Below are 18,612 nucleotides of genomic sequence, written 5' to 3'. Positions count from 1 at the left end.
AGGCATGTGTTGTTGAATTTTCACATATCTGTGAATTTTCCAGGTTTCCTTATCTTATTGATGTCTAATTTCTTACTATTGTGGTTATAAAAAATACTATAATTTCGATCTTTTAAATTTGTTATGACTTGTTTTGTGACCTAACATATGATCTACCCTGGAGAATATTTCATGTGCACTTAAGAATGTGTACTTTGCTGCTGTTGGATGGAATGTTTTGTATTTGTCTGTTAGGCAGATTTGATCTAAAGTGTAGTTCAAGTCCAATGTTTCTTTAATGATTTTCTGTCTGGGTGTTTTACCCATTGTTGCAATGGGGTATTCGAGTCCCCTACTATTATTGTATTTCTGTCTACTTCTCCTTTCAGATCTGTTAATATTTGCTTTATATATTTTGGTGCTCTGATGTTGGGTTCATGTATATTTCCAATTGTTATATCCTCTTAATGAATTCACCCCTTTGTCACTGTATAATGACCTTATTTGTCTTTTGTTACAGTCTTTGTCTTAAAGTCTGTTTTGTCTGCTATAAGTAAGTATAGCTACCCCTGTTCTTTTTTGGTTTCTATTGCCTAAAATACCTTTTTCCATCCCTTCACTTTCAGCATATGTGTGCTTTAAAGCTGAAGTGAGTCTCTTATAAGAGCATATAGTTGGGTCTTATTTTTTATTTATTCAGCCACTCATTGTTTTTTTGATTGGAGAATTTTATATATATATATATATATAAAATATATCTATAATCATATATTTAAAGTATAGTTGATGTACAATATTATATAAGTTACAGGTGTACAATATAGTGATTCACAATTTTAAAGGTTATACTCCATTTATAGTTCTTATAAAATATTATATTTCTATTTAAAGTAATTATTGATAGGTAAGGACTATTGCCATCTTTTCCATTATTTTCTAGCTTTTTTGTCGTTCTTTCATTCTTTTTTTTTTTTTTTTTTTGCGGTACACGGGCCTCTCACTGTTGTGGCCTCTCCTGTTGCAGAGCACAGGCTCTGGACGTGCAGGCCCAGCGGCCATGGCTCACGGGCCCAGCCGCTCCGTGGCATGTGGGATCCTCCTGGACTGGGGCACAAACTCGTGTCCCCTGCATCAGCAGGTGGACTCTCAACCACTGCATCACCAGGGAAGCCCTCATTCTTTCATTCTTTTCTTCCTCTCTTACTGTCTTTCTTTGTGATTTGGTGATTTTTTTTTTGCAGTGTTATGCTTGGATTTCTTTCTTTTTAACCTTTGTGTTACCTACTACAGGTTTATTCTTTGTAGTTACCAGGAGGCTTACAGAAAACATCTTATAACAACCTATCTTAAGGTGATAAGAACACATATAAAAACTCTACCTACAGTGGGCCATGATGCAGACCATGGGCTCCCATCTGGGTCTCCTTTTTGCAGTCCCCAGGGTGGGGAAGGGAAGTCCTAGAGGTGCATGGCCCATGGGATGGTGTCAGGCCATCCCTGACCTCCCAAATTGCAGCTCTGTGTCACCCCTTGAAGGTTTGCTTTTGCAGAATCACACAGGTGTGCCCAGCAAGGCACCTGTGCTGATCTTTCTTCCCACTACTCACTTCTTCTGGGTCCTTTGTGGGTACAGGGAAGGTGGGGGTGTCTATCCTGGAGTGGGGTGGCTTGGAAATGATGTTGTCATACTCTGGATCTTTCTGGCCCTTAGGTCAGAGAAATGGGGGATTTCCAGCATTTTAAGACAGCAAAACCAAAGCATCTCCATGGCCATCCCTCTGCCTTCAGTTAACTCTGGGATTGTGAGCATTTCCTGGGTGTGAGTCTGGGAGCCAGCTATGTGCATGCTATTGGGCTCACATGTTACTGTCTGTACACTGTTGATGCCCAATTTATCTGGCTCATGAATCTATTAAACATGAAAAAATAACCCATCTCTAAATATTAATACACTTCTTATATACCTAACACATAACACCTGAGTATTGGCAATTTTCCCCAATTAAACATTATTTAAATTTTATTGAATCCTACTTATAAACAATTGAAATCGAAGTCTAAAATACAGACCACCTTCAGTGCTTTGAACATGCAGTCGAGTGCTGTACTCACTATAAAACTGTGATCCAAATGCTACCTACTGCCTTAGATTCACCTTTTTCTTCCTTGTTCTGCACTAACCTTCTTCTTATTCATATTCATAGTTCTTCCTATGGTTTCTGAGCCTTTCTAGGGTTGCAACGTATGAGTTCTGCACTCTAATATGGGAGAAGGGGGTTTCCTTACACCACCAAGTAATTCTCTGACACCAGCTGGAGGTCTTACAATTCAATTCAAATCTGACACTCTCTACCAAGAGATAGCATCAGATTCCTAAAAGACTGTCATCCCCTTGCCCCCGACACACATTCCAGATGCCAATTGCAAGTCCAGGTCATCATCTGCGCTTTTAACCGACTGGCTGTAGATTGGAGGTTCCAATGAGCCCCACCTTGGGTTCGACTGATTTGCTAGAGTGGCTCACAAAACTCAGAGAAGCATATTACTTACTAGATTATCAGTTTATTATAAAAGTATGTAACTCAAGAACAGCCAGGTTCTTGATGTATAGGGCAAGGCACAGGGAAAGAGTGTGGAGCTTCCATGCCCTCTCTGGGTGCACCCACCCTTCCCAAACTTCCATATGTTCACCAACCCAGAAGCTCTTCAACTCTGTCCTTTTGGGTTTTTATGGAGACTTCATTACAAAGGTATGATTGATTAAATCATGGGCCATTCCTGATTGATTCAAACTGTAGCCCTTCTCCCCTCCCTGTAGGTCAGGAGGTGGGACTGAAAATTCCAACTCTCTAATCACATGGATCACATGGTTGGTTCTCCTGGCAGCCAGCCCCTACCCTTAGGTGCATCCAAAAGTCACTCATTAACATAAAAAAAGACACCTTTATCCCTCTTATCACATAGGAAATTCCAAGGGTTTTAGGAACTCTGTGCCAGAAACTGAGACAAAGATTAAATACACATTTCTTATTATAAATCACATCACAGGATGCTATTTCCAGACCCCAGTGAGAAAAGATCTCAGATGCTGATAATGGAGGACCTGGGCTGTGGATAATTCCCTTGGGCAGGGCTTCTGGCAGCTCCTCCCAAGGTGACTGCACAAGCTTCATGAAGCCTTTGCTCACTGAATCTGTAGGACATTTCAAGCTCAAGCTTTTCATGAAGCTTTGTGTTTTTTGTAGTCCACCTCCCAAAGTGAGGCATTCTTTAACTGCCATTTGTCCCACCCACAGGCTATGATGATCTGCTCTGCTAGCATCATGAGAAACACATCTTGTTCACATCTTCCAGAAAGGACAACTTGAGGTTTCTTTCCAGGCAGAAGGGTGAGGGTGCAGGCCCCTCTCCTCTTGGATCTGCCCACCACTCACGGCAGACCCTGTTTCTAGCTGGTCATCAAGGGCAATAGTCATCTCCTTTCAAGATGACTTTTCCTGAGTTTGTGTTTTCCTCTTACACAGATTTAAAAAATGTTTTTTATTATTATTATTTTTTATTTTCAAAAACAACTTTATTCATGACACATATTAAATAAAAAACTCCCTCCCCCTGGAAATGAGCTAAAAAAATAAACAAAATCCACCTCCCACCTCCCTGTCCCCACTTCCTCCCATCCCTCCAAATAAAAGGGAAAAAAAGGAAAACAAAACAAAAAACTGAAAGGCAAAAAACACCCCCAAATCCCCCAAAACAAGGTAGTGCATTTCCCCAGGGGAAAGGGGAATTTACACTGGAGCTGCTGGGAGCAGATCAGAGATCTTCTGGCTACAGAAACCTGCAAAGAAAGACACTCAAAACAGAAAAAGAAACACAAAAGGAAACAAAATAGATCACCAGGCAATCTGGAGGGGCAGGGAGCCAGAAAAGAAGGGTGGGGTGGGTGGTAGACCTGGCAGGACAGGAACAGGCAGGAGGGGACTGTGAAAGCTAGGGAGAAGATGGAGGGAAGGTAACAAGCAGAACAGTTTGGTGTCCTTGCAGAGCCCTGGGTAAAAAAACCCCTCCTACCACCCATGCCCACCTACCCTTGAGCAGCCCACAAGGGGGCAAAGGGGGACAGGGAAACAGGGAGAGCAGCTTGCGCGGTTGAGACGTGTCCATGGCGAATCCCCAGAGCGAATGAGCAGCCCCCTGCCCCACTCCCTGGGCCTTCCCTTACTCCCCAAAGCAGGTCCCTCCTCAGCAGTTAGTTATGGGATTCTCCCCCCTTCCACAGTATATCTTTTTTTTTAAAATATTTTTTTCCATCAAGGTCATCTTCTGTTTTTTCTTTTCTTTTAATTCTTTTTTTTTCTCCTTCTTTCCTCTTTTTTTCCTCTCTCTCGTCCTAATACATACTTTTTTTAGTGGGGGGAATAATGATGTCGCTCTAGCCCAGCCCCTGTAGACACGACCCTGGGGCCTGCTGTTAAAACCACTGTAGAATCGAGAGCGGGAACTGTTGTAGTTGGTGGTCTGGGCACAGTATCGGGCTCGCGGGAAACCTCCAGTCTGTTGTGCTGATGCCTGGTCTGTTGGTTCGTTTTGGGATCACCTTGATTTGTCTTCCTCTAAATAAGGACTCATCTAAGGCCAAGGAAGGCCTCACTGACTTTTTGTCTGAGAACTCTATATATGCAAACCCTTTGGGATGGCCACTAAATTAGTCACATAGTATAGTAACACGGTTGACTGAACCACAGCCATTAAAGTGTGCTTCCAGCTCTTCTGCTGTTGCAGACCCCCGAGACCCCTGAGAATGTATGACTTTCATTGGGCAAAGCACCCCAGATATTAGGAAAAAATTACAGAAGTTAGATGGTGTATTTGGAATGAACCCTTCTCAATTAGTAGATGTTGCTTTTAAAGTATTCAACAACAGGGAACAATGACAAAAGCAAGAAGATGCAAAACGGAATGTACCTTTTCTGGCAGCAGCAATTGAATTCCCAGAAGGTGAGTAACCTAAAGGAAGGTAAGACACCACTAGGGAAGGAGCAATGTGCTTACTGCAAGGAGGAAGGGCATTGGAAAAGAAAATGCCCTAGATGAAAGAATAATAGAAGACAGGAGCCTCTCATATGGTAGAAAGAGAGGAGCAATCTGATAATGAATGAAGAGGCCCTTGGACCTGAGGCGTCTGATTCTAATTTCCCCACAAGACCCCACAAGACCCCTGGGTAACATTGACAGTGGGGAACAAGTTGATTGACTTTCTAATAGATATGGGTGTCACATATTCTGTGGTAAACACCCAGGTGGCACAGAAAACATCTCAGTCTATCTTGGTCATGGGAGTTTCTGGAGAAGTAGAGAACCATTTGTTTCTATAAGCTCTAGAATGGCAACTGGGGGACATAGCTTCTTATATATGCCAGAGTGTCCAATTCCCCTTCTGCGACAAGATCTCCTTTGTAAATTAAACACTCAAGTAACCTTTTCACCAGAACAGCTTGACATCAGGGTCCCACCGGAGCACACTTTAAGCCTACAAATGGTACTCATGGAACCCCCAGAAAAGGAGACAGGGCTTTTTCCCACAGAGGTCTACGAAAAGGTAAGGCTGGAAGTGTGGGCTGATGGTACTCTGGGGAAGGCCAAAAACACCTAATCTAAAACAATATCCTCTGAAACAAAAGGCTCAAAAGGGAATTCAGGGCTTCCCTGGTGGCGCAGTGGTTGGGAGTCTGCCTGCCGATGCAGGGGACATGGGATCGTGCCCCAGTCCGGGAAGATCCCACATGCCGCAGAGCGGCTAGGCCTGTGAGCCATGGCCGCTGAGCCTGCGCGTCCAGAGCCTGTGCTCCGCAACGGGAGAGGCCACAACAATGAGAGGCCCGCGTACCGCAAAAAAAAAAAAAAAAGGGAATTCAGCCAATCCTGGAGAAGTTTTTGAAAACAGGACTGATTAGACCTTGCAGGTCCCCATATAACACCCTTATCTTCCCGGTCAAAAAGCCAAACTCAGCAGAGTATCGCTTTGTCCAAGACTTGAGGGCTATTAATGAAGTAGTCCAAGACTTACACCCTGTGCTGCCTAATCCATACACTCTGCTCACAACTATTCTGGGAGAATACGGCTGGTTCTCAGTCTTGGACTTGAAAGATGCTTTTTTCTGCATTCTTATTGTAGAAGAATCACAGCAGCTATTTGCTGTTGAATGGCAAGACCCAGAAACGCAGGTAGTCCAACAGTATTGTTGGACAGTCCTGACTCAAGGAGTTAAGAATTCCCCTACCTTGTTTGGGGAGACGTTGTCTAGAGACCTTAGAGACTTAATATTGAATGAAGAACTCTTGCTCCAATATGTGGACGACTTGCACATAGTGAGCCCTACATATGATAAATGTCTACAAAATACTATCAGAACCCTGAACTATTTGGCTAATTGTGGATATAAGTTCTCCCAGAAAAAGGCCCAGATATGCAAACAGCAAGTCACGTATCTGGGCTTTGTCCTCTCTCAAGGGCAGCAGGATCTTTTGCCTGACAGAAAGCAGGCAATTGCAGGCTTAGGAGCACCCAAGACCCACAGACAACTGAGAGGCTTTCTGGGAATGGCAGGGTTCTGTCGGATTTGGATCCCAAGCAATGGGCTCATCGTAAAGCCCCTGTATGAGGCACTGAAGGGACATGATCTTGAGCCCCTTACTTGGACTAAAGAGTGCCAAACAGCCCTTGAAACGATAAAAACGAAGTTAGTCTCAGCCCTGCCTTTGGGACTACCAGACTTAAAGAAACCTTTCAAACTGTATGTACATGAGAGACAAGGCATAAGCTTTGGGGTGTTAATTCAAACTCTGAGGAATATCCCCTGACCTGTTGCTTACTTCTCAAAACAACTAGAACAGACTATTAAGGGGTGGCCTCCTGGCCTTCAAGCTGTAGCAGCTACTTGTGACAGATTTCAGGAAGCTGAGAAGTTTACCCTAGGGCAACCCACCACTGTGTATGTTCCTCACCATGTCCTTTCTTTGCTGGAACAGAAAGGGGCCTATTGGCTGATTTTTGGGAGAATGGGAAAGTACCAAGCCATTCTCCTGGACAATCCCAACGTAAGACTTCAAGTCACTTCAGCCCTAAATCCAGCCACATTGCTCCTGATTGATGCTGCACAATCCCCAGAGCATGACTGCCTACACGTCATTGAGCTCGTGCACTCTAGCAGACCAGACTTAATGGACCTACCCTTGGCTGAGCCAGAGATGGAATTGTTCACCGATGGAAGCAGCTTCATGGACAAAGGTAGGCGACATGACGGGTATATAACCACAAGCCAGGTGGTAACACTTAAAAGGATTGTTGAAGCAAAAGCCCTGCCCCCGGGGAGCTCAGCTCAGAAGGCAGAAATCATTGCTCTGACAAGAGCCCTGCTCCTCGCTAAAGGGAAGTGAGTAAATATATACAGACTCCCGCTATGCATTTTCTGTGGTGCATGCTCAGGGGGCGATCTGGAAAGGAAGGAGGCTTCTCACTTCAAACAATAAAGGCACAAAACATGCTTCTGAAATCCTGTCACTATTAGAAGCAGTCCATAATCCCTCACAAGTGGCCGTAATGCACTGCCCAGGCCACCAGAAGGGTGAGACTCACACAATAAAGGGCACCTGGTTAGCTGACCAAGCTGCAAAGAAAGCAGCAAAGAAGGTAATTATCAAGCCATGATAGGGTCACTTCTTCCGCAGATTGACTTGTAAAAATATCAGCCAGTGTATTCAGAAAAGGACAGGAGGGGGCCAAGGAGTGGGGTTTCACTCTTGACCGTAACTCACCTGGCTGGAAATGTAATGCACTAGGAACTGTTTTGATTCCTGAGGCCCTCTTGGACACTATGCTGAAGCACATTCATGACAGTACCCATTATGGGAGAGATGCCACCTGCAATGGATTTAAAATTATATAATGGGAACTCACCTACAAAAGACCATCCAGCGAGTCACTCGGAATTGTATGATTTGTGCTAAAAATAACCCTAAAACTGTTGTCAGACCTCCCCAGATGGGGACCCAGCACAGAGCGACCTGCCTCACAGAGGACTGGCAAATAGACTTTACTCAAATACCTTAAATTGCGGGAAACTTCAGGTACCTGTTGGTGTGTGTGTACACTTTTTCAGGATGGGTGGAAGCATATCCCACCCGGACAGAAAAAGCCTCCCAAGTGGTTAAAGTCCTCCTTAAGGAAATTATTCCCCAGTTTGGACTACCTAACACCCTCCAGAGTGATAATGGACCTGCTTTTGTCTCTAGCATAACCCAGTAAGTGGCTAAAACACTGCAAATTAATAGGAAGTTACATTCATCCTGGAGACCACAATCAACAGGAAAATCTGAGAAAATGAATCATACGTTGAAAAGGAGCATTGCTGAAATATGTCAAGAGGCTAATATAACTTGGGATAAGGCATTGCCAGTTACCCTGCTATGGATCAGAGTGGCTTCCAGAAGCAGGGTTAAATTAAGCCCCTATGAAATATTGTATGGTAGGCCATTCTAGGTGTCTGCCCGGGCAGGGGAATCTGTAATGCTCTGAAGGACATAGCTATTGCTAATTATGTTAAAGCTTTGGGCACTATACTAACCTCTGTTCATGAGTTTGCTTCCAGCAGGTCTGCCTATCCAACTGAGGTAGCTTTGCATCCTTTCTGACCCAGAGATCGAGTCCTCCTTAAAACCTAGAGAGAACAAGGGCCTGAGCACCAGCTGACTGCAAGGTGGACAGGACCACATGTGGTATTACTCACCATGCATTAATCTGTCCAATTGGCTGGGATAAAACCTTGGATTCATCATACTTGGATTAAAGCTGCACCACCATCATCAGAAGACGACCCAACTCCTGAGAGGCTTGGAGAGCAGTGGGTTTGTGAACCCTTAGAAGACTAAAGGTTGCTCTTCAAAAAGGATGTGTTGAGATTGCAATTTCCTTACAGATGGAGAAGGATGGGTCCATCTACTTGTTTAATCCTGTTCTACTGAACAGCACAGCATCAGGTCCAAATAATTGAGAATTGTACTATTTACTAAAAATTCTAAGAATTATCCCCTGCCCAGTGCTGATGAATTCCATTCCACGATCACCCATCACTGCCCCTACACAGCAGGAAGTAGCTAAGAGTGGTCATTGCCCCTTATCCTACAAGATTGTGGAATGGACATTGACAGTGGGGAATTGTAACTGGGAAGAGCTAAATCGGACTCCATGTTGGATCTGTTTCTTTGACTTTAACTTTGCTTTTCGTTGCTTTTGTTATTATAATCATACCCTGCCTCAGGGAAGCCTGCCCCTCTGCCAGAATGTTAAACTGAAGTGCCTCTGTTCAGCTCACAGGGAGACAATCTGACCCTGCCCACCTGTGAATGGCTGCAAGAAAGGAGAAATTAACACATCCCCTCACTGAGGCTGGTCCTCCCAGGAGATGTTTCGCAAGGCTGATGGCCCTTTTTACTTTACCTCCCCCCTGCCTCTCCCTCTCTGATTCTGTAAAAGAAACTGGCATCCAGACCCTGATAAGATGGTTTTTGGGGACCCTAGCCCACCATCTTCTTAGTCTGCCAGCTTTCCAAATAAAGTTGTCTTCCTTGCCTCAACAGCTCATCTCCGACTTGTTGGCTTGTCGTGTGGTGAGCAGAGCAAGCTTGGACTTAGTAACAGTATCATTCCAACTTTTTACAACTTGTGTTGCAGGAAGGGGGACCCCTTCCGGGGCCCAAGAGTGGGCTCTTGTCTAACACTCGGAAATGAATTGTCTGAGGAGACATGTGCTGACAAAGCAAAAGACTTTATTGGGAAGGGTGCCTGGGCGGAGAGCAGCAGGGTAAGGAAACCCAGGAGAACTACTCTGCCATGTGGCTCACAGACTCAGGTTTTATGGTAATGGGGTTAGTTTCTGGGTTGTCTCTTGCCACTTTGCTTGGCCCACAGTCTGACTCAGGGTTCTTCCTGGTGGCGTTCACATCTCAGCCAAGATGGATTCCAGAAAGAAGGATTCTGGGAGATTGGTAGGACATATGGACTGGTGTCTCCTTCCTCCTTTCAGCCCCTCCCATATTCTCCTGGTTTTTGGTGGCAGCACCATGTTCCTTATCAGGACCTCCTGTTGCAAGACAGCTGATGCAAGTGGTTATCACTGTGCCTGGTCAAGGTGGGTGGTTTTGGTCAATGCTTCCCTAACACGTACTATTCAGTTAACTAGTTAACATATCACCACAACTCAGCCTGAGTGAGCCCCTCCCTTTAAGGTGGACCCCTTTGTCCTTTGAATACTACCCCTGAAATCCTTGGATATCCAGCTTGCCTCAAGTCCATTCTATTTAAATAGTGTGTGTATGCTTGTGTGTGTGTGTTTGTATGTACATGTGTTTGTGTGTCTGTGTGTATGTGTATGAGTGTGTGCAGACATGGAATCAGCTGCCTTCCAAAGAGCCCTGCTTCATTTTGGTGGAGAAGTGCAGTAGGTCCAGATCTAAGAGCTAGAGGTGTATGTGAGAATGGTGATGTATGAAAGGGCTACTATATAAGCCACTTTTAATGACAGAGCTCCAAAATGTTTTTGACGATTTTATATACTAGTTTTGATTTACTTTTTAAATAAGTAACACTCATGATTTAAAAAGCCCATCCTAGCCATCTGACTCACCTCTCAAGGCAACCAAGTGTCCCAACTCTTGGTCTCACAGCTGAAGGCTGTGATATCACATGGATGTTCCCAGTTTCACAGATTATGGTGCTGTTCCCCCATGCCTTACCTTTCTTTTAGGATGAACCTTTTTTGCCCATTTAGACCTCTCCTGCCTGTCCCTTTTCTCGAGAAGCTCTCAGTCTGGGGAAGACAGCAAGGCAGAGTGGACAGCACCGTGGAGCCTGGTGCCAAGGGCGTGATACCCACGTATGAGTTTGCTGGGGGGGTGGGCATGGGACGTCGGCATCCTGTATCAAGCAGGATGGCCAGGTGAACTTGGGTAACAAACCACAAGGTTCCCTTCTTGCTCTTGCTCTGTGTCCATGGTGGGGTGTTGGGGCACTCTGAGTCACCTCTCCAGGACTCAGGCTGATTGAACAACGACCAACTATAGCTGCAGGTCCTGGAGACAGAGTGGGGAGCACCCTGGAGGGTCTCACACAGATAATGCAGTGCTCTCACACCAGGTGATGGGCACTCCTTCCACTCACCCCATGCCGTTTGCCAGAACTAGTCACATGGCCTCTCCTGAAGGCTGGGGGTGGAAGATGCAGCCAGATCACAGGCCCAGAAGATTGGGGAGCATTGGTGATTGCCTTGAGGATGACACAGACCATGGATGGCAAAGTGGAAATTTATTTTATTTTATTTGTGTGCCTATTCATTACTCCTATTTCATTTTTTAAAGTATGTGCTCCCAACAGGACTCCTAAACATTCCTATTGCCTTCTTTTTTTTTGCGGTACGTGGGCCTCTCAGTGTTGTGGCCTCTCCTGTTGCGGAGCACAGGCTCTGGACGCGCAGGCTTAGCAGCCATGGCTCACGGGCCCAGCCGCTCCGCGGCATGTGGGATCTTCCCGGAGTGGGGCATGAACCCGTGTCCCCTGCATTGGCAGGCGGACTCTCAACCACTGCGCCACCAGGGAAGCCCCCCTATTGCCTTCTTAACATCCATACACCAGCTTTCATCTATTGTGATGTGTGTTACACCTTAACTCAATTCTCAAATAAAGGTGTTAGGAAAAGTCTTCTTGATACTTCAGAAAAAAACAGATTTATTTTTAAAGTTGGGCTGTTTCACAGGAACAGAACCGCTTGTGTTTCCCTTAAGCAGTTCGCAGAGAGGACTTTTGTGTCCCCCTGGGTGAGGGTCCTGGGTACCCATCCCAGGTAGGGGAGATGGTAATCATGACTGGGGGGCAGGGAGGGAGTCTTGGTCCTAGGTCAGGGGTGGGGCTGGACTGTCACATACTTATCTCTCTTGGTCCCGACGGAGGGTAAGACCTGTCATGGCCATTTCACGGAGTAGAAAACAGAGCCACAGGGGAGGGGTAGCTTGCCTGGGGTAGAAGGTTTAAACTTGCAGGATGCCACAGCCTTAGTTTTGGCGTTTGGACAACTAGGATGAAGCCCCAGACCCACCTCTGTAACTGTGGTTGCTCCAGGGACAAGATCTACAGGCCATACCCAACGCTCACGATGCAGAAGTAAGCTCTCAGGCTTGTCTGGCCACAGAATGTTCCAGTCCCTTGTTGCTCAGGTCTCTCTGCCCAAAGTTGAACAGATGCTTGTTAGGACCAGCTCCAGATCATTACCTGTTAGGTCTCAGGGCTCTGTTTCGGCTAGTGGAAAATGTACCTGAAAGTTTATGAATTGCATTTGGCTCTTAGTAACAGAGAGCTGGAAAATATTTTCTTAAACAAGAAAGTACTTTTCTTGTCTAGGAGGTGACAAGGAGCCTGAAGGGAGGCAGCCAGGGCTGGCGTGGAGGGCTGCCTCTCTATCACTCTCCCAGGCCCTCCCTGCACCCCCAGGGGAGCCCTGCCCTCTTGCTCCAGCAAGGACCAGGGAGGCAGGGGCAGGGTCAAAGAGGCTCCTGATGAGTCAGCCCTTTGATGGACCTTCCCCAAGCCCTACTCAGGCATCTCCACACTGTCCCTGGCTGAGCTCAGTCCCAGGGCCACTGCTCCCTGTAAGGGAGGCTGGGAACTGATGCACCAACAAAAGCAGGGTCTGTTACTGAGCGGAAGTGGGTGCAGCGAGCAGTTTCTGTGATTCTCCAAGTGCTGTTATAACTAATACACCCCCTCCATTTCCCTTTGACTGCTCCATTCTGCAAAGGGTGGGAAATAGTGTCAGGTACTAAGGGGTGCAGAGAACTTGAGGCCCCAGGCCCTGACATGCTGGAAGATGTGGATCCTTCCAGGGCAGGATTTCCATGTTTCCTGGTTTTCCTGAGCCTTGGGGGAGTTTGCGTGTCACCTCGCATCCCCTTTCGGGCTCACTGAACGCTTTTTGCAGGATGTACTCCCAGCCTCGAAGGCGCTGTGTAGGGAGGTGGGGTCTGGTGTGCTCCCCCCGCCCCCCTGCCACGAGGCAGGGTCCTTGCAGAGTCTCTGCAGGTCTGAGCAATCGGTGGCGCTGGAAGGTGGTGGTGGTGCAGCTGGTAACCAGTCATCAGAAAGGCTGCTGCTTCCCAGGTGCAGGGTGGGAAGAGGCTGGGCTGCCCTCCGCTAGGGGAGGAGTCTGACCTGCAACTGGGCTGCATGTGCTCTTGGCAAGAGTGGAATGTGGTCAGAGCCCACTGATCTTGGTCAACTGTCCCCAGCCCATCATGCCTGTCCCTCTGCTCGGCCCTCAGCCCAGAACTCTGCCTGCATCTGCAAGACAGCCAGGGTGAGTTCTGGTTCAGCCATGGCCCCGGGGTCAGAAGGACATGACAGATTGTTGGCCCTGCCCCTGGAACCTGACCCCATCGATGGGATCAGGTGCCTTCACGGAGGAGAGGGGACATAGGGGGGCTTCCCATTACCTCTTGACACCAAAGCCAAGGTGTGCCCTTCCTGGGTCCAGCCTGGCTTAGCCTTCCTAAGAAGGCTATTTGACAATTCAAACAGTGCTGAGGAAGGTATAAAGTAAAAATAAAGGGCTTACTCCTCAGTTCTCCTCCCCAGGGGCAACAAATGTCTACCTGATTCCTGGGCATCCTCAAGGATATTTTCCCTGTGCATGCACATATAGCTGTATAACTTTTTTTTTTTTTAATGCAAGTAGTAACTCTATACACACTGTACTTCAAGTTGCTTTTTATAAAAACAACTCATTTATTATACCTCAGAGGACACATCAGACCAGCACCATTAGCACTACCCCGTCTCTGAAAGGCTGCAGAGTATGGCACTATTGGAGATACAGGCATTATACAACTTCCTTCCTGATAGAGGTTTAGGCTGTCACTTGTTTGGGACCATTATAAGCAATGTTGCAGTGACATCCTTTTTCTATATCTTGGAACATTTTCACAGAAGTTAAGGATCAAATATTTAGTGGGACTGCTAGGGTAAGGTCTTGGGGTATGTGTGTTTGAAATTTAGGTAGATACAGCCCAAATACCCTTGAAGGAGCGGCCCCATTGTAGAGTGCCTCCCCTTTAGTCCATCCTCCACTCAGCAGCCAAAGTGATTTTTAAAGACAGTTAGATCAGGGACTTCCCTGGTGGCGCAGTGGCTAAGAATCTGCCTGCCAGTGCAGGGGACACGGGTTCAATCCATGGTCGGGGAAAATCCCATATACCGTGGAGCAACTAAGCCCGTGTGCCACAACTCCTGAGCTTGTGCTCTAGGGCCTGTGAGCCACAACTACTGAAGCCCGCGCACCACAACTACTGAAGACTGCATGCCCTAGAGCCTGTGCTCTATGACAAGAGAAGCCATGGCAATGAGAAGCCCGCGGACCGCAACAAAGAGTAAGTAATCCCCGCTTGCTGCAACTAGAGAAAGCTCGCCTGCAGCAACAAAGACCCAGTGCAGCCAAAATATATATATATATATTAATTAATTAATTAAAAAACAAAAATAAAAAAATAGACAGATAATCGAATACCCCTGCTAATACCCCAGTTGCTTCGATAGGTACCCACGCCTCTGATGCTATGCCTTGTCCGCCCTCCCCGCAATCTCCCTTCCCACCAAATGCTCCAGCCACACCCACTTCTCACCTGCCCTCCAGCACAGCAGCTCATCCCACCACAGGGCCTCTGCGGGTGCTGGTCCTTCTGCCTGGTGCCCTCAGAGCTCCATGTGGATGCCAACATGAGGGCCATAAATAGCATTTTATTTTTGTCTCCATGACTATCATCTTACTGTTGGGTGAGGTTGAGTGTTATATCCTCTACCTGTTTTCCTCTCACGTTTTCTCTTTTTCATCGATAGGTACAAACTCTTCATTTAAAAGATAAACCAACTATTTGTCTCTCATTTTTGTTACAAATATATTTTTCCTGATTGTCCATCTTTTGAGTTTGTGGTAATTTTTCCACTTAAGTGTCTAAGTTTTAGGTATTCAAGTTCATGGACCATTTCCGTATGGTTTCTAAGTTCGTGAAGAAGCCCCCTCAGCTGGCTCTGAGAGGCCACGAGCTGAGCTCCTGCCTCCGCTCACTGCAGCTTCTGCTAGTCCTGGGGCTGGGCGAGTGTGGAAAGGCAGGCTGGGGCCCGATCGTGGGGCCCTGAGTGTCTCAGAGCAGTCTGGCTGCGGGGGATGTGAACCACAGGTTTGGGGCAGAGGACCCAGTTTGCATTTGAGAAGTTAACTAGGCAGCTATCGGGTGCGGAGATGAGAAGAAAGGGGGAGTGGTGACCTCCAAGAACCTGCTGAGGGGCCAATGGCTGTGACATGGGGAGGCTCAGACCCTTAGCCCCCCTGAGGCCACTAAAAGGAAGTGGGGAGACCACAGCCCATCTCTGCCCACGGAAACTGCTTAGGGGAAGCCTTGCCATGGGCCAAGGAGGGGCTGCCCCTTCCACTGGGGCAGTGAGTGGGCCTGGGTGGGAAGAGCCTGCGCTGTTATTACATGTACTCTACAGACAGAAAGCCATGACTTCACTCTTGAGATGAAAGGAATCACATTTGCTCACATACACAAGCAAAATCTTGTTTGATTTTTATAATTTAATTTTAGAAAAAGGTCAACAGCTTGCACTGGAGGATGATCTCACATTCACACTCCTGTTCTGGGTTAAGCAGCCTCAAATGGTTACTCTTGGTAACGATGTGAACATTTGTGCATAGGTGTGTACATGCAAGTGTGTGCGCAATTTATGTAAGTTCTTGCCATCATACTCATACATCCCCCTGTTAACAATTTCACTTTTTTACTCTGCTGTATGTGTTGCGTAGTAAATACATAATTTGATATAAGCCTCATACGATGTGATTTCACAGAGTCCTAACCATTGAGATATGACTTAACCTGTTAAAGTGATAAACAAGATTATTATGTGCAAACAGGGTTTATGCTCCAGCTGCATCCAAATTTATTTCACAAAGCTGTAAACACAGGCCCTTTCTCAAGTCCTGATGATTGAGTCTCTCTGCCTTCTGTCGACAGGAGAGGAATGTAAAGGCTGAGTCGGTGCTCTCGGCCCTGTGTTGGCTCTTGGCTTTCCAGCCCTGTCACTTAAAGAAACTCATTCATTCCCCAGATTGGGCAGTGCTCCTCGCTGGGGTCCTTCTAAGGCTTTTCACACAGAGACTTTCCCAAGCGGGGACATCTGATCTCAGCCTGCCCGAGCGGGGCCCCGGGCCCCGGGGACTCAGGAGCTTGAGAAATGTGCTGAGAGCCTGTGAGCCACCGGGGGAAGGGGCAGGGGTCACAGCCCTCCTCCCTCCCTGCCCCGAACTGCTCCCCAACTGAGAACCCCTAGTGTAATTCCACCCCAGACCTGGGGGTGAAAGTGGGGAGGCCCATTATGCCAGCAAGGCCCAGCCCCACTTCGTGTGACCCAGCCCAGCCCTGAGAGTGGATGGAAGAGGCAGGGGGACTTTGGCCCAATCAGACCCCACCGTCTTCCCTTGGGCTGTAAAACCAGCATTGGGGGGATGGGGGTATCCAGGGAACTCAGTCCTAGAATAGGAGAACCCTCAACCCCCCCACCTGGGCGGGGTGGGAACTTCTCAGCACTTCTTAGCAGCAAGTGGTTCAGAGGAGAACCCAGTCCGCCTCCTGGGTCTTTAGAGGGCTGCAGGCTGCAGATGGGGAGGTCAGGCTGCTGGCCCATGCTGTCCAGGTCCGAGAAATGCTCATTTCACAGGAATTACCTTCTCTTCCGCATGCAATTCTCCAGCCGGCCCAGCTCCTCATAGGACTGGTAGAAAATGTCAAACTCCCGGGTGCCCCAGCCCCTCCAGACAGCCAGGCACCACTCCAGCTTTTCGTTCTCAAAGCCGCACACAACTGTGTCCTTTGCCACTACGGCAGCATCCACAAGCACCCTGCAGAGAGAGGGGGTCTGAGAAAACCCACAGGGGTCCCCACTTGGTCGGGGCTGTGACCCTCACCCTGCACCTTTTCGGAGGACACAGCCTGGTTAAGGGGGCATCTGTGCACCCCAGCCTGGCACCACCAATGTGCTGGGACACACTGCTTCTCTCTCTGTGGTCCAGCCTGTGGGCAGTCTTTCTAAAGTCTAAAAAGGGGCCTAGGGCATCATTTCAGGTTCACCTCAGAGCAGGTATCCTCCCTAATGTACCTCAGACCCCAAAGAGCCCAGAAAAAATGGTCAGCCCTCTGTGTCCACAGGTTTGGCATTCTCAGATACGGAGGGCTGACTGTACTGTGCCATTGTACATACAAAGACTTGAGCATCCTCGGATTTTTGTATCTGCAGAGGTCCTGGAAACAAGCCCCTGCAGATGCTGAGGGAGGACAGAATTATCCATTCTACCTAATAATTGCTCATCAATGGTCCATGACAGATTCTAAGCTTTAACTTAGCTTTAACTCAATTTCCTTGCCACCCAGCCCAGGCATGATTCTTCTCCCTTTCTAAGTTTCCACATGCTTAAGAAATACAGGGCAATATATTAGGCAAAAAACCTGTACCAACAAGTCCTAACTATGTACATTTTTTTGAGCCTGTGGATTGTTTTGCATGATCCGGGCATACACTGCAAGTTTCCTTCTGGGCCTCTGCGGGGCTGTGTGTCCCACCTCCGAGCACACACTGCCGTGTGCCCTGCCTGGCACTGAGGCCAGCATGTAAACTGGAACGTGCAGGGGCCTCCACTTCCTCAGGCCTTGCATGTCTCGGGCACTTGGTAGCTATTTGCCAAGGGAATAAACGTCTCAGGTGCATCTCAAAAAGCTGGCCTCCCTTTTGCTGGCTGCCTGGGCTGCTTTCTCCCTACAGTGAGTGTGCCTGGCTCTTGGTAAACCTGTCTTTGGGGGGCAAATAGGAAAAACAACACCAGGAGAAAATTCAGGGGAACTAATGGCGGGCACTCTGAGGTCAACAGACCCGGGCTCTACAGACCTGCCTGCTTCCCTGGAAGCCTGACCTGCGATCTGGGAACTACTGCCGCCCACAAACTCAGCTGATGCTCAGCAGCAAACCCAGATCTTGTCTCCAGTATCACTTGCAGGGCAAGGGTCACTGGCCTGGGTACCACAGACATTTCCTCTGTCATCATCCTACTCTGGGGAAAACAGGCTGAATGTGATTTTCCATAAGGGAGATTAACCACGTGGGACTCAGCAAAGTGAGGGGTGTGGACATTGCCAGCTGCCTGACGACCCCAACACTGGCTGGCACCAGCCTCCCATCTCTATAGTCAGGCAGATTGTGTCTGGACAGGCTGTCCTGCCCAGCATGACCCTCACAATGGAGTCTGGCCTGCCTCCTGGTGGGACCCCCAGCAGATGGGTACACCTGAGCCTGGGAATGGGCATGGCGAGGGTAGGCATGGCAAAGGTTGGTGTGGTCTGGCTGTGCGGCTCCACCTGGTGCTGTATGGGAGGAGAGGCACCTCAGGAAGGGCTCTCTTGTTTGGCAGGAGGGACGGGGAATCAACTGGATCCCCATTTCAACTGCAGCTGAGCTTGGAGGCATACCGCAGGCAGGGCAGTTGG

General features: G+C 47.7%; 1 protein-coding gene across 5 annotated transcripts in view; it reads right to left on the bottom strand.

Moving 5' to 3' along the window:
- Window positions 1–14,571: 14,571 nt before the first annotated feature.
- LRRK1 (leucine rich repeat kinase 1) overlaps window positions 14,572–18,612 on the bottom strand; it is a 123,921-nt gene continuing 119,880 nt past the window's right edge. For 4 of the 5 annotated variants that reach the window (XM_029237377.1, XM_029237379.1, XM_029237378.1 and 1 more), the window contains one exon: window positions 14,572–16,976. In XM_029237377.1, coding sequence (XP_029093210.1) covers window positions 16,799–16,976 — 178 coding nt within the window. In that variant the 3' untranslated portion in view covers window positions 14,572–16,798. The remainder of the gene's footprint in view (window positions 16,977–18,612) is intronic. The other variant, XM_029237382.1, reaches the window with a different exon arrangement.

This window comes from Monodon monoceros, unplaced genomic scaffold (genome assembly GCF_005190385.1).
Source record: "Monodon monoceros isolate NGI ecotype Baffin Bay Population unplaced genomic scaffold, NGI_Narwhal_1 Super_Scaffold_21, whole genome shotgun sequence".
Classification (NCBI taxonomy): Eukaryota; Metazoa; Chordata; class Mammalia; order Artiodactyla; family Monodontidae; genus Monodon; species Monodon monoceros.
This window is presented reverse-complemented; position numbering and strand designations above follow the sequence as displayed.